We start from the raw sequence: 17,267 nt of genomic DNA on the forward strand, positions 1-17,267 counted from the left end.
ATGAAAATGACAGCGAATGAATATTGTTTTTAATTTTATTAAATAAATTATAACATTCCAGAAATTTGATGTGTGTTAAAATCTTGAATTGCATTTGCTTTGTAAAAAAAGTTGTTTATTTGTAAAAAATACAACACATAGTAAAATTATACAAATTACGACCTAATCGTGACATGACATAAAATGAATTAATATGTCAGTATTTTTTACTTTTACAAATCTCCGAATACTGTTAAAAAGCAATATAAAAAATTTAAAGGTCTGTCCACGGGTTTTTGTAAAAGAACAAAATCCACACCATCTATTTGTAGTGGCCTTGTGATACAATTGTGTGACATATCCATAGTTCCATACCATATATTCTAGGATTGAACGAATATATTTTTACATGGATACCATAGACAAAGCTTAAACAATTTTTAACACGTACAGTTTTGAGTTTGACATTTCTAAATTATTCACCTTTGGTTTCCAATTTCCATTTTTCAATACGATATATTTTTAGTATTTGATATTATTAGCAAGGATGGATCCCCTATCTTGAATATTATCATTAATATTGTCTCAGAGCAACAAAATGGCTCTACATTTTAATTTTTAGTTGTTAAACAAAAACATAATTATAATATATATATATATTTACAACAAGATTACTTGTTACTTGATTGTCATTATAAATACTTTTAAAGTAGGATTTAAAATTAGATACGAGTATTTCTTGTTTATTTAGTTTCTTTAATGATTTTTCCTAAGTTCAAAGTACATACTTATACTATTTCGTAAATAATTATAATCCGTAACATTATTTTCATCTGGCAACTCTGAATATGTCTGGGTAATTCCCCAATATGTATGTACAATATTATACATAATGAGTAACACTGTTGAATTCCACTCCACTGTGAGTCTGGAAACAGCGTGATAAGGTTGCAACTACAAGATATATTAATATTTAAAGCTTTATTCATCTTTATCATGGTATGTACGGAGTATACTTTTTTAATATATTTATTACTTCTTTGTTATTGATTTAAGTACTTGTTATTCTGTTATGACAACTTTTTCGTATTTAACTAAATACGTTTTTTATTATCGATTAAATATTTTTAACGTTTAAAAACGTTATCTTTACCTGTATTGATACATAGTGGTGTAGTCTTGAATCTTGATAGTATTCTACAAGCTTTTGCTAATATTCTGACTAATTTGGTTTTCGTTTACGTTAGAGTACATATTTCTGAACACAAAGAAATCATTCGTTAAATCCTTATTAAGAAATTTATTTCAAATGAGGATATCAGAATACTTCTTTGTTCTAGACAAGTATCAGCTGTGACTCGGAAATAATGCTCGGATAATTTCATTGAAATCTATTCTGTTGATTTGCGACTGATGGAACACACGAACGAACCGACTTTTATGATTTAATTTCTATAAATAACTTTAATTCAAACATCCTTTTATCAATGTTAGTTATCAACCACAGGATATGCTCCTGTGTTTACTTAGTGTATATTTTATAAAACAGATAATGAATTATGTTTATAACGAATTTACTAAATAATTTTTTAAAATTTGTTTTGTAATAGTAAATTTTTAAATAATTTCAAACCAGTAGTTATTTATTCGAATATTTTGTTTTGAAGGATATAAATACTCCCTACAAAGGCAAATCGAGGTGCTTTGGTGAGTACCGATGTCCACAGTGCACCCGTAGATGGATGAGCAGCAACTCGTGGGCTGGCTACGGACAGGAATGCCAGTCTTGCAAAATCAATGTGTTTCCACACAAACAGGTAAATGAAAGTAAACACAGTTCTATTAATAAAAAACCTACTTTCATATGGTTAATTAATAAGTGACCTGAGCATATTTCTAATCAAACATATTAATGAATACTCAGACGCCTCTTCAAAAACCGAAGGAATTGGATGTTGGAGACAACAAGAAGCCACATCCGCAGCATCTCTGTCAGAAATGTAAGGCGTTGGGATACTATTGCCGGCAAACATTATAGATAATCTTACCGTTACAACTAGCTACTGTTTTCACATGCTTTGTGTATCATATATATAGGCTTTTTTTCTAGATGATGTTTTGAAATATAAAAAAATATCTATTTTGTGCTTAATATTTTGCATAATTTACTTATGTATGTTAAATATAACTATAAGTCTCGGTAACAATGACTAAGACTACATGAATATTGATTTTGTCTTAGTATAATAATGGATATTTAATGTTTGATAATTTCTTGTTCAATTATTGAAATTTTAAACCTGTTACCTTGAATATTATATTCTTGTTACTTAGTTATTGTTGAAATTATATTTTATTTTAAAGGATCGAAATATTATCTGTGAGATACTCCTATTTTTATAATATAATTACTTGTTGTAATGTTGCATAATGAGTCTCCAGTATACCTCTCCTCCAAAACTGGAAACTTTAACATGGGGCGAAATAAATTCCTGCAAATGGTTCATTTTGTTGTCCTTAAACAGTACAATTGTTAGAGATCAAAAGATCAATAAAAAAAAAATCTTCAAATTTGAGTTTCTTATTGTAAATTAATAAAATTGTAAATTACTCGCTGTCCTAAGCTTCAATCCACTGACATAGACTTATTTTTATCTTTATATACTTGTTTAATGTTTTTAGTTTTTGTCTAATAGTTCAAGCTTTTATAATATGGCCTTCATCCGTGCAAAGACGTGCACAGTAGATTATGCCAGTGTCATGTAGAATGTAGGAGACACGATCCGGGATTGACTTTTGAATAAAATAAAATTTAAGTCTCGGCTGAAGTCGCAATTAGGAACTATATATGTTGGTAGATCTAAAACAAACACAAAATTCAATTAAAAGCAAACATAGGAGATATAAACAGCTTATATACTTGTTTGTTTGTTTAAAAAAAAATACTTATTCTTCTTTTTGGTTACTGGCGTTTCCTTATAGATTTCGCCAATGTCATGTGCCAATATTATATTGAACTATGTAAAGAGGGATTTGTGAATGAACAAGGTTGCGACTAGAGACTAAGAACTTTAATACTGCGGAGATCGTTCACCGAGAGCTAAAATGTTGATGTATCTAAAAAAATACTTATTAGCTTATATATTTAATTCCAGACTTATTTTTGACAGCGTCACCTGAATAGTTAAGTCATTACATGCTACAGATTGTTTCTATGCTATTGCTTCATTCACTTTGGAATTTCTGGAATGTTTTGCAACTGTTTTTTTAATTAATGAATTATAACATAATTTACAAATAGTATGTCTAATGGAAAAATGGTTATTTTTTTTAAACACCCAGTTATATTTTTACCAGCACCTTCAAGAACAAAAAAAAACGCTAAACAGCTTAGTAAGTATATGTAAAATTAAAAAAAGTTTATATTATGCTATCGCTATTTACTAAAACTATAAGAAATGTATAACATGACTTTTTTTTCGCCCGTTTTCAGGTGTTATGTCAGAACAATTAAATTCTCTTAATATTATATTACTTCCTTGATTTTATCCGTTAATTACACTAGTTTACAAAATTTAACTTTTTGGTTGTTGCCGCGAATTTTATGGTTAATAATGTTAAATGATGATTTGTTTATGTCAAATCTACCCTCAAAATTTCTTCAGCAGCTATAGTTAGTTTGTTTTTGGTTTTGTCATTTAAGCTTATAAATTAATTGGTAACAGTTGTATTTTAGTGTTTTGAGATAAATATCTAAAGTTTTTTCAACATGAGCAGTTCAAGGAGATGTTGTTTGAATAATCCAGATCATTTTTGTTACATTTGCGGAGAATATGCCTTTAACTATCGTAGAAAAGTTATATCACAGTTGGTGAAAAATACCTATTTTGAGTATTTTGGGATGCCTTTGGATAAAAATGAGAAGTCTTGGGCGCCTAATTGTGTTTGTAAATCGTGTGTGGAATATTTAAGATTATTGAAAAGTGGTAAAAGAAGAACCTTTGAATTTGGAACACCGACTATTTGGCGAGAACCACAAAATCATCTCGAAGACTGTTATTTTTGTAGCGTGAATGTAAACGGTTTAAACACTAAAAATCGGGCTAAATGGCTGTACCCCAGTACTAGTTGTATTCAACGTCCAGTGCCGAAGCGATTGCCTAGCTCTTCAGTGCCTACAAAGGTATCAGAACCCTTAGGACAAGACATTGAACGACCAAGTACACAAAATGATGCTGATTTTGAAGGTATGTCTAAAGAGTCAAAATGCTTTACTCAAAATGAGTTAGATGATCTTGTTAGAGATTTAAATCTTTCTAAACAAGCTTCAGAATTGCTAGCATCAAGGCTCAAAGAAAAAAAATTGCTTTCCTCGGGTACTAAAATAAGTTTTTATCGTGAAAGAGAGAAAGAATTACGATGTTATTTTTCCGAAGAAGATGGTATTACCTTTTGTTCAGACATCAAAAACTTGTTGATAAAAATGGGCTTGAAACAATACCAACCAAACGACTGGCGTTTATTCATTGACAGCTCAAAACGTAGCCTTAAAAGTATTTTATTACATAATGGAAATAAATATGCTGGGGTTCCTATAGCCCACAGTACAACGTTAAGGGAAGAATGTTGTAACATTTCGCTAGTTTTGGACAAAATAAAATACAATAACCATCAGTGGCAAATTTGTGTTGACTTAAATTTTTAAGTATATTCACCATTTGGTGAATATACTTCTCGATCAACAGAGTGGTTACACTAAGTTTCCCTGTTTTATATGTCTTTGGGACAGTAGAGCTAAACAAGAACATAGGATAAGAAAAAAATGGCCTTTGAGGGAAAATATGGAGCCTGGAAAGCAAAATATAGTCCACAATTCATTAGTAGCTCGTGACAAAATCATCCTACCACCATTACATATAAAACTGGGCATCATGAAACAATTTATTAAATCACTACTCAAAGACGGCAAGTGCTTTTCTTACATTTGCCAAAAATTTCCTCAAGTCACTATGGGAAAAATTAAAGCCGGTATTTTTGATGGCCCCCAAATTAGAAAACTTATAAAAGACACTGAATTTAAAAAGTATATGACAGATACATTGACCTTGTAGAAGACCTTCTCTTACAATTAAAAAATATGGGGTGCAATATGAGTATAAAACTCCACTTCCTACATAGTCACTTGGACCGGTTTCCAGAAAATTTATGGGATATGAGTGAAGAGCAGGGGGAGCGTATGCATCAAGACTTACGCATCATGGAAGAGCGCTATTAGGGTTTCTGGGATACGAATATGATGTCTGACTATTGCTGGTCCTTGATGCGTCATTTTCCAAAGTCTACACATCAGAGAAGAGCTTTAAAATGTAGTTTTCTAGAAGTTAACGATTAAATATGTTTTTTTTTGTAGTTTTTCTTAGTAAATACGTTTTTTTTTTCTATTTATTTTTATATAGCTGAAACTCAAAAACTAGAGCTGATAAAAATATTATAATTATATTTTTGGAAATGGCATAGCATATCTTATCAACAACAATTAAAATTTCTTTGGCAACAGATATACTATAAACTAGTGTTATCATAAAAATCTTAATATTCTTATAATTGTCACCTACATTATATCATTGAATGTGTGATTATTTGTAATAACAATTTAATGACTGATAGCATCCAAAAAAAATTATAAACTCCAAGAAAACGTTGTTTTCACCTTATTTTAATGAGTATAAATACCATCGAAATTCGTTAGAAACTAATTATAAATGTTTTCTATTTAGATTGATGTTTAATATGGTTTTGAATATTATGATTGGTTCGGATAATTATATTTAAACCTTAAACCAATGTTGGGCTACTACTTGAATAATTTTTTTATTTAAAATATAGAATTTTAAATTCATTGATACGAAAAGAGTTCGAACCTACAGCTTCCGAAATACCTAGTTCCAATTGCTATACCAATCAAGCTATCGGTCCCTGACTCCAGTCGTCTTTTTATTCTATATTTCATTTTGAATTTCAATCTTTAGTGTTTTTTGATATGGTAACTTTTTCATCTTCTGGTTTAAATATGGCAAGGGTTCTCTAAGTTTTTCGTAAATATAAAAATGCTGTTTGGTGAAGATGTGACAAACAAAAAAAAAATATTCTGCAATTATTACTTTCAATTTACTCGAATTGTTTAGTTCCATATAGCTGTGTGTCTGTATATTCTCAGTCTCCAAAACATTTTATAAAAAAGGATGTTTTGTGTCTAGTAAATATATTACCTTTGAATGTTTTGACGAATCTAAAAATATATTCTTTAAAATTATTGAAAGAAATGCAGCTATAGTTCTGAAACTGGTAAATGTTATCATAACGTCGTTGGGTCTCGATAAAAACTAATGTAATGTTTATATAAGCTAATTGCTATTATGATTTGAGCTGATTGTGGTAATTACTTTAGTTACCAAGTTTCTATCTTATAATGAGACGAAACGTCTCAGTATTCCATGGATTCGCCGTGTGGGTGCAGGGTCCATCGCGTTGCTGGGAGAGGAGTTCGATCAATTCAAAACTTCAACAGTGCATAAGGAGCTCCTATCTATCCCGCGTTAAATGCTCTCTTTCGCCGTCCAAGCTCCTCCCTCTACCTAACCAAATTTGAAACGAACATACTACGGGTGCCTTCAAAGTGCGTTTTAAGAACTGATGTTAGTTCTGGACAGGCTCAAGTCTTTCAGTAGGTTGTAGAGAAATTTACTATACCTCTCGCTCTCACTTCTAACGCGTACAAATTTACGACGCACTTATTCTTAGTGAGTTCGTTAGAGAGCTCGTAATAATAATTGACCTTGATGCCGTGGTGTTTGGAGATGTTCTCTATTAACACCACTCACTGTAAAATTCAGGAATACCGAAATATGTCTGGTCTGGACTGTAGCACTTGGTACCTGAGAATTGACCTATATGTTTTGTAAGTCAGAAAATAAGTAAGGTCTGGGGGCTGTGGGATCTTGGACTATTTTGTTTATTTAAATTTTGCACATGTAACATGCAAATTAAATTCAAGAAGTCATATTTCAGAAATTTTATACATTTTAAGTAATTATAATACGGATTTCTTATTCTATGATTAAAATTTCTTTAATTGAATTATTAAGGAAATGTATTTAAGTGTCAAATCTTTTTTTTTACTAAATAATAGATTTTTTTTTATATTTCTTTGACAGATTAAATTTTTCCTGTCATATTGATTAATTAGGTCAATATTTGAAAGATGAAAACTATTTTGGAGTAAAAATTTAACTTTCCCTTCACGAAGTTATTCACTAGCTTCGAAAGTAGTGTTTATGCTCATACAGTATGAATCTATGACATATGATCCCCAAAAGTTAAATTTAACGAAGTTTTTCGGAGACTATTCGTTTTTTATTATTCTATAACTACATAATCCTCACGTTTCGGTTCCCTTTCAGCGACCGTGAACACGGGCAGATAAAATGAAAGTTTTTATTAGTTGGTCTTCTTGTAAGTTAATTTCTTAATATATTAGAACAATATTTTTAGTTCTCTCAATGATATGCATATATCAAATGGTTATATTATACAATATATCTTTAACTAATTGAAATTTAAATAGAAATATATATTAAAAAAGTAAAAGATTTCCCGAACGTCGCTTTCAAATCGCTCTCATGAATATAGAAGTCTTCAAGAGGTTCATTACGAAATCGTTTGTTAAGATACGTCAGATTGTTTTGACATATACCCAAAGAGAAATGGTGTCAGACATCTTTGTTTTTGTTACACGCTCCAAAACTTATGATTTACATCTAAATAATATATTTAGATTTTAGATGTGACAATAGTAGTGGCGAAACAAGACCTAAATTTTATGCGGGCAAGATATATCTATGAAGCCCGTGGATGGAGAAAGGATTTTGTTGAACGAAAAATATCCTTTTTTTGCTAAAATTTCAATTAATTAAAGTGCAAACCTCTCCATTGTAATATTATACGCTTATAATTAAAGTAAGAATATTTTTGACTTAAAAAATAATAACGACTTGATATATGAATAAAATTTATTAAAATAATCTCATACATCACTTGATACTAAGTAAGTAATAATTCAATAATATGTTCATCAATAATTATATATATATCTATATTAAAATTATAACTAATAATTACATTTTATAGGCACAGAAATATTGTAAAATATAATTTTATTTTTGTGACACAACAGCAACTAGTAGTGTGCATGTTATGAATCATAACCGAGCACCATAGATTCAGCGGCAATCCCTTAATAGTAACGATGATTCAACCACAACAGTGAAATTTTTATCGATGAATAAATATATTGTAAATATTTGTAAGTGTATGGCACATGCGGCTGATAATTCAATCAAACTTAAAACTAATTTGGCACAAATAGAATTCACATTTGTTTGGATTTAATACCGTCTTAATATTAATAAAGGACTTTTTTCTAAGATACGGCTGTTAAAAATTAATGAATAGCGCCTTAATAACTGCAAGATGTAATTTACATACTAATTTCATTTAATTCATGTTTCATAACTTTCCTATTTTGTCATGGATGTGATGTTAAAAAAATTGTATGGGAGTTAGGTTTGAATGACTATGTAGAATACTATTGAAACAATTTGTTTGTTGTATGTAACAATAAAACAGACAAACTTATATAGTTTTCTTCTTTTATCTGAGATATTATTGATTATTATCATGTACGTACAGACATATTTTTTTTGTTACATTTGTGAGTATCTTAAAATATAATATCTATTCCTATTACATAATATACATCATAATATAAGTATCTATAATGCCTGGAGTCGACTTACGCTACTTAAAATTGTACAAGAACATTTTGGTATTCGAAATATACATGATATATATGTTTACATTGTAATTAATGTAATATACCTATAGACGTAAATTTAATATTAGATTTCTTATACACTAGACATTTTAAATGGACAAATAGTTACTTTATAATTATAAAAATATAAGGAAAAAACATACAAATAAAATTGGACATTCGGATCTAACTAGATTGTCAACAATTTAAATATTTATTGCTAGGTTATAGGTACCGAATCAAGTACTTTAGTAACTTTGATGACACTGACATATCTTCTGTCATCACCGCATCGGATAAGGGCAACGATTGAAATTAAAACATCTTGATGAAAAACAGAATATAAATAAGACGAATCCGAAAATATAGTTTTACTGAAATTTTTACATCACACAAAAATATTCAAAAATTTTAACAAAATATTATCAATTACATCGTAAGCTGCAGCTTAGTATTTGCGAAGTTGTATATTGAACATAATTTTGTCTTAAAACAAAATTCAATTTCCATGTAAACATTAAAAAACATTAATTTGTAAAATTATTTATAAACAAATTCTGAATTTAAAGTTATGTGGAATGACGAGAGGGTCCACAGGATGCCACGATATTCTAAAAATCTATATCAACACAAGTAATTAAACTGAGTTGAATATGTTTTTTATTTCGTTAACATTTTTGGCAAAAATCAAAATAACTCGATAATACATATAATATTATTTTTAGAATTAAAAAAAGTTTCTTGTTACTAATATTCTCTGCGGCAGTAATAACCCAGTGAACGGCACTTCTGACAGAGGTGTTGCGGATGTATTTTTGACTGATCGCTCACATCCAGGCCGTCCGGTTTTTCAAGAGGCCTCTGGTGACAAATGTCACTTATAGTATATTTATGGAAACACACTTATATATAGATTTTGGCCAATTTGCAGCTTTTGCACCTTGTTGCTATCAAAGTTTTATAAAATACGTTAATTAACACGACAAAGATTTCCGTTATTAAAGATAATGAAAAAGTCCAAGTTGTTAAGTTATCGTGACGTTATAACTCGTGAATGTTTTATTGATTTTTCATAGGTATCAGTCAAGGAAAGTGTAAACGTAATGGCTGTAAACAATTGCATAATAATTAAACGATTTTACGATGCACTTATTTAATGTATGTTGTTCTCTTTCAAATTATTAAATAGAATTATTAGAGTGTAGGAAAATGTATTTGGAGTCTACCTGTTTGTGCGGGAAGACATTGATGCGGCATTTAATGCATTCCTGGCCGTTATTGGCCCAAGAGTTCCCACTCATCCATTTGCGTTTACATTTTGGGCACTTGTACTCTCCGAAACAACGTTTCTTCCCTTGGTAAGGAGTCAAACCTTCCCCCTTCGGTCGTGCCTGAAAAGACAAGTAGCACCTCGTTATTTTTGTATTAATAAATGTATTGTTTAATTCATTCTGAAGCAGAGAAGTTATCTTAGTGCGAATTTAAATAGTTTTTATGACATCGAAAGTATATTCTTATATCCTACAACATTAATACAAACTATTGTTATAAATATAAAAATAATGATTGTTCTAGAAGATTAAATAAATTGAGGACATTGAAAACGTTTTGTTACATTTTATAACCACAGATGGCGTTGTAAGTTTCACCCAACAAGTGCTACATCTTGAAATAGGTTATAGGATACGCAATCAATGCCTCCTTTAACCAAGAGGTGGAGTTCAAACATAATTTATGTTATCTCAAAAACAACGTCTCTTTGTTGTGACTTATGAAATATAACGAGTGCTTTAGCTATATTTTTTCGAGCAAATCGGCGTTACCTTGTGTTTAGAACGGCAGTGATGAAACAATAAGCCATTATGATAAAGTACTGGAGTTATAACTGAGACATTAATGAAAAATATTTTTTTATTCCATAAGTTCAGCCCGCACGGTTATTTTAATTGGTAAACATTTTTTTTTTATCAGTACATTATAAATGAGGAAGATAATTTAATTATGTTTGAAATCTTTTTTTTTTGGGTATTTATACATTTCTGTTGTGAGTATTGTTAAATAATTTTATTACCTAGGCACCAGTGCATAAAACGTCTGAGTACATATATGTAATTTTCATTACTAGTTAGTCATAACTGTTCAGGATAGTGAATACGTTACAACAGTATTATTAGTGTACTAAGTTGACTTTTTACTTTTAAAGTTCCGTACTACGCAACTTGATGAAATTTTCACATTATATTTCGGCGAATCGAGTCGAGTCACTTGTTATTTCTATTTTGAAATAGATACTATATTTTTGAATTCAAGGAAACACAAAACCATATAAATATGACTTGTTGATATACTATTTAAATAATTTGTAATTAACTTTAATAAACAGTAATGATAGCAAAATCAATAAAAAAACAAAGATCACCATGGGTCGGTCGGTAGTTTTGTTTTTTTAAACCAAAAAAAATAGACTAAAAAATGGACTAAAATTCTTAAATATACAAAAGTTACGACATTTTTTCGTGAAAATCAATGTCGAGTTAATGTCGTGTCAATGGCAGTGTGTAGTGGACTGTAGCTTTCAAGAAAAAAGTATTTGTGAGAAATAAAGGCTTTTATGTAAAACACTCGTAGGTCATTTGTCTCAAATAATAATTATAATGCACGTATATAATATTTCTTATTTGAATATGGATTTAAGTAAAATATACCCATCCGAATTTTAGTAATCGGTAGCATTAAAGAGTTTCCAAAAACTCCCACCAAATTTATAAAATGGCCGTTGCTAAGGGCTTCGGCCTAATGTTTGTAAGGTTAAAAAGTCCTAGCTGTCAATTAAAAATGATAGTTGTTATTCACCTGTGGACAGTCTCCAATGAAGTGTCCTTTCTTGAAGCACAAATGACACATGTACGCCGGGGGCGGAGGCCGAGGCGGTCGGCGGAGCGACAGTGCTGCCAGCTGTTCCGCGAGGGAACTGGCGTCGTCTTGTGGTGGAGAGCCCGCTGTGGCTGTTGGTAAGGGACCCCATACTGAACCCGGGGCCCACTGGAATATTACATAACAGTAATTTAGTTTGTTTTATAATTGATTAACTATAACATTTTCCAAGTCTATGAAACTGTACTTCGTAAGCTCATCGGCTCTACTTTGCTAATATCCTAAACAGAATCGGCTTAAAGCTCTTGTAACTGTTTCAATAGGAAAGTACGGGAAGATCTTATTCTTTATTTTTTTGCATTGTAACAGTACGCAGTATAAAAGTTTCACTTTCACAGAGTTACAAAGTTGTTAGTGCCCTAATGAAGTAAGAAGCCATCAAATTCGAAATTCCTCTCACGATTGCCGATTGTCCATTGACTTCCATAGTTTCGTACTACGAATAAGACGTTATAAATTAAATCTATACAATATTGTTGCTTATATATTAAATCATCGTCAGTTCGTTTGCCAGTCAACACTACGACATCCCGACGAAAGCTGCCGATAATTAAGATAATGAGATCTTTTTGAATGTCCTCTTTCGTCGCCGGGCGGTATCGTGCACGCGCATCTGTTAAACGAATTATATTTTGATTCGTTCCAATTCCGTGTATGTTGATGTGTGACTCACTTATAAAGTAGCTATAAGTATATCAATTCATATAACTATACGTATAAATTTAGATATGATGTTATTATACATAATCAGGTGTGGAAGATTTCCTGCGGAGTTAAATACTTAGAAACAAACGATGAATTAGTAAAAGCTACCGGCTTTGTAATGGAATATAAAAGCGAAAAGAAAGTTTTTGATAGAATGTTTGTCCTAGTCGCGTCTTGTTTGAAATATTAAAACAACCGGGCCAACGATACCGTCTTTATAAATTTTTATATCGTTATTTCATTTAAAGCACTTATAACAACGTAACGACTTTTTGGTGTCAGCTTCATCTAGTATGTTAGCTAGATAAAATGCACAAAAGTAATAACAGAACGGAGATGAAAAACAGATGAGATGTGTTTTAAAAGATATCATTAATAAAGAACGCGTCTAGATCCTCGGAAATGGAGAAGTCATAGAGGGAAAATAGCAAAAACAGAATTGTCTAAGTAATAACAATGAAACGTACAAACATATAAAGACATAAGAGTGCAGAGTTCGATATAAGTCATGAAAAATAGTTGGTGTGGGTTATGAAATAGTAATTAAAGGGAGATTTCCTCGGATCCAAGCCGGGACTAAATGATATCTATAATTATGATTTTATCCATACATGTTATAAAACAAAGTCCCTCGCCGCGTTTGTCTGTCTGTCTGTTCGTGATAAACGAAAAAGCTACTGTACCGATGATAAAACAATTATCATCACTAGATACCGTGATTCTCGAGGATGATTTTAGTATATATTTTGTTAAGTTTTTGTATTTACTTGTGTGTACATGAACGATATTTGTTGAAGATGTCGGGAAAACATGAGCCGACTGAGAGCTTTTAACGAAACCGCTGCCTAAAGCCTTTGAGATATAACAAAATAATATATGGTGGAATTGTGTATCTTATATAAGTCTACAGAACAGTCCGCGGTGGCATATGTCTATACCTTAAGGATAACATACTATATCCATTTTACAACTTTAAAAAATTGGCATTCCTAAAGCGTTTATTGGAAAGCTATTTACATAAATATGGTATTAAGTCTTATCAAGATAAGATACTTCGTTTTCAAGCCTACATCAGTTTCTATAAATTACTTTTTAAATCATTTAAATCAGGCTTCCCATTTGAAAGTTATCATAATATAAGTTTAATAATTCTCAAAATTAAATGGGCTATTTTATATTTTTTTGAAGAGCCCGTGCGCAGCCGGGTGTGGTACCTAGTTTAATTATAAAAAAAAAGAGTTTTGGATTTTTAATACGAAAATATATAATATTTATGGAACAAACAACACAATGAAAGTCACACCTATGTTCAAAAATATTGAAAATTTTTATTTAAATGTCAGATTAAAATATGTTATTCCACTCAACACTTTCATTCATGCGAATTAATCTATTTAACTCGGTCATCTGATGCGATCTATTGGTGACGTCATATTTTTTATTCTGAGACCATTACTAAGTACTAACGCAACACGCGATAGATGGTTGAAAAATTGTGAGGAATAAAAAATGACATTTTCATCAAATATCTGCATTGTATAACATCTGGGTAAATTACTTAAGGATAAAATTTTGCTTTGAATGTTTAACTTTCAGTTTACATATACTTCTTTGTAATAAAACCAATTACACGATACTTGGTGAATCTGTATCAAAACTATACGAGTATTGTTGGCATACTAATTGATACAATGGTGAGCTTTCTGAAGACCAATTGATGTCCTATTTTAAAACGAATCTTTATGCATAAAATATTTAGAAAGAATATAGATAAACATGTTCAACGAGATGTTTTTGTAATCTATGGTTATTTTAAAAGTACTGAAAAAGGGTTTATGATTCTTTGTTTAGATAAAATCTACCTTGTCTATTCTTTATTTTATATTGTCTCTGGTTACTTAAGTCACTTAAAATATCAACATCCGCCGCCTTTGATATCTGTTACCTTTTATTAAAACGCCATGTTATGGTCTATTTGACACGTGATATGTTACTTCGGCCATTTTTAGTACATATTTTAAAAATACATATGTCGTTGTTCATTTTACAAATGTTTGAACACTGAATTCTCAGATAGGTTTTTAAATCTAAAACAAGAAAATTATTTTGTTTGGTTAAAGCATTAGTAAAAGCGTTTGTATCTTATGTAAAGTATACTATTTATACTCAAATTATCAGAAAAAACACGACTTTTCAGTTCACGTCAAAACCTGAAAGTTACTTCATTGAACGCGGTCAGAGCCGGTCAATGACTCTACGAGGAATTAAACGATTTTACAATTAAATAAATACAGCATCTGTACGTGATGAAAGTATGTATGTACATCTAAAAATTAAATACGCATTACAATATTAATCTAATCTTCATCAACCACACACGATCGGCACATGTGAAATCATTTGAAAGCAACAGTATTTTAATGGTGGCAAGTCTTAAAACGTAGAAACAGGCCGTTAAAAGGAATTGACGTCGGGTCGCGATCGGGAAGCGGCGTTATATTTAGTCACCTGCGTGGCTTACATCACTTGGGCAGTATTGAAACGAGGAAATCAATGTTTGTACAGAAAATAATGAACGATTTATATAAAAAAGTAGTTTAAAATATAGGAAAATTACGAGAAAATAAAATGACTGAGATTCAAAATAACTATTCTGTAATATGGGGATTATCTACTGAATAAAAATTGGTATACAGTGACTGCAACATTTATAACATTTGCTTATAAGGATTTTGACATTAAGTTTTTTTTTTATATAGAAAGAACTAATGATTTCACGCTATAGATAAAAAATTATGTCAAAATGTGAACAGATTATTAAAACGCAGATTAAACAAACTTATGTAAATTAAATATTATGAATTATTGGTAATAATAAATATTTTATTTAAATTCAAATGAAAAATAAAGAATGTAAAGAGTATGAACATTGTATTTACAGATTATATCAATATAATTAGAAACGTTAAATTATATTTCAGGTATCTAAAATCTAAATGACAATGTAGATTTTTTTTTAAATTTTTTTGAGTATTATTTCTTAATTTCTTCCTATGAGTTTAAATGTTTAATTCTATTATGACTACATATCAGAAGTAATATAATAATATAATATAAACAAATTGTAATTATTTACACCGTTGGTGACATGAATTAAAAATGAATCCGCTAGTTGTATCGGTTTAGTGAGAATTTAGATTCGAAGTTGAAGGTTTGTCTGAGGAACTTTATGTTTGGTTGCATTAGAACAGTATACAAGGACGTTGGGGTCGTTCGATAAATGCATCGCCGCATCAAAAGTTATTAGACTCTCCGTCGTACGACATGTATAATGCAATGTTGTAAATTAGGAAAGTATACGTCTCCCAGCTGAACTCAATAACACTTGTCCCTTTTAGTTGTTTTTTTTAAGACAAATCATGATGCTTTTAAAATAATACATAATCTGTATTCTATATTTGATAGAAGCCATTTAAATTCTTTTCAGTTTAATATCATATTTCTGGAATTTTCTTTATTATGCCGCTCAGTTTGTTATTTAATTCAAGCAATAAACCTAAAATTCCATCCAGTATTGAAACGTCATTGAAATATGTAGGTAGGTACTATAAGTAAGCGTAAATGATTCAAATTTGATTTTTATTTTATATTAATCACTATACGAATAAAGGAATTAAATAAATTTATTTATTTCTTCACCTCAATGAATCCCGCGAACCCGAGTAAATGAAAAAATGGCCATGTGTTCTATATAAGTACCAACAGAATAACATATGAATCTATTGGAGATTTTTTAAGTAATTGATTAATGGACACACACTCTCATAAATAATATCAGTAGCGAGACATTACACATACAACAAATGTAAAGAATTACTCCTAAACTCGTCCATAAATAGACGTTCATACAGTGTTTGTTTATTATGTGATATCTATTCGCAGCATCCAACTACATACAAATTAGATCATCTAAAATAGTTCCATCCCAACTGTTGGCTGGCCTTTAATTGACATAAATAACATACTGTCCAGGTGAAGCCTGGAGATGGACCTGATACCTGATCGTTTTGTTCCGGTGTGAGGTACAGCCAGCCTAGCAGAGCCTGAGGGCATCCTTCGACTTTGCCACACCACTGCGGCCAGTCCCCGATAGCTGTGGGCGACATGCCTTCATCTAAATGACCACAGATCGCACTGCACATATATTCAGGTAACACAAACTACGACGCGCGTCCGCATGTGGCCGGGTTGTATGTATTTTTGGAGTTAAGCTGTTGCGCGGGCGCCGACTGAAATGTGACTAGCCGGAGCCACTGGCCGCTCCTTGAGACGGGGGAGATTTAGAGATGTTGGCTTATCGATTGATGTCGCAGTCACGGATTGTTATATGAAGGCATTAGAGACGCTCATCGTTTGGTTCGTAATTCATATAATAAGCTATGAAAAGAAATTTATAATATGCATAAAAATTTTCATACACTCTGATGATGGATTACGAAGTCATATTATGATGATGATAGGTGTGGGAGTAAAAGATTTGTTTCTATAATCGATGCTTTTATCGATATGTCAGCTAAAATTAACAAGAGACACACATCACTAGCGCTATACAACATGTGGGCGCTGATGCGGGACTCCTTGGAGTAATATTTTCGTTCATCCCCCCTACCAAGACATATAACTCGTATTTCTATCGTTTCATATCGTGGTACGGACTGTTGTTTTTCTGAGATCTTTCTCCGTTGACACTCTTGATCTTGTTGGACATAAAACACTT

At 30.8% G+C, this 17,267-nt stretch overlaps 1 protein-coding gene and 2 long non-coding RNA genes across 4 annotated transcripts; 1 reads left to right on the forward strand and 2 right to left on the reverse strand.

Annotated features, from left to right (window-relative positions):
• Positions 1 to 831: 831 nt before the first annotated feature.
• On the forward strand, positions 832 to 2,550 carry LOC116775631 (uncharacterized). The gene is made up of 3 exons (XR_009752967.1): positions 832 to 978; positions 1,647 to 1,796; positions 1,904 to 2,550. It is a non-coding gene; the product is annotated as an uncharacterized LOC116775631 (long non-coding RNA).
• LOC133319285 (uncharacterized) lies at positions 1,537 to 3,284 on the reverse strand. Its single transcript, XR_009752968.1, has 2 exons — positions 2,591 to 3,284; positions 1,537 to 2,495 (listed from the first exon to the last, which is right to left on the reverse strand). It is a non-coding gene; the product is annotated as an uncharacterized LOC133319285 (long non-coding RNA).
• A 4,750-nt stretch (positions 3,285 to 8,034) lies between these two features.
• LOC116771211 (zinc finger CCHC domain-containing protein 24-like) lies at positions 8,035 to 17,253 on the reverse strand. Of its 2 annotated transcripts, none has more exons than XM_032663001.2 (4): positions 16,549 to 17,253; positions 11,705 to 11,893; positions 10,078 to 10,242; positions 8,035 to 9,712 (listed from the first exon to the last, which is right to left on the reverse strand). In XM_032663001.2, exons 1-4 carry the CDS (start codon positions 16,690 to 16,692, stop codon positions 9,599 to 9,601), a joined length of 612 nt encoding a protein of 203 aa, XP_032518892.1. In that variant the 5' UTR covers positions 16,693 to 17,253; the 3' UTR covers positions 8,035 to 9,598. The 2 variants fall into 2 exon arrangements, with proteins under 2 accessions (XP_032518892.1, XP_061379046.1); XM_061523062.1 differs by lacking the exon at positions 8,035 to 9,712 and adding an exon at positions 9,749 to 9,958.
• Positions 17,254 to 17,267: the final 14 nt, after the last annotated feature.

This window comes from Danaus plexippus, chromosome 17 (genome assembly GCF_018135715.1).
Source record: "Danaus plexippus chromosome 17, MEX_DaPlex, whole genome shotgun sequence".
NCBI classification, from domain to species: domain Eukaryota; kingdom Metazoa; phylum Arthropoda; class Insecta; order Lepidoptera; family Nymphalidae; genus Danaus; species Danaus plexippus.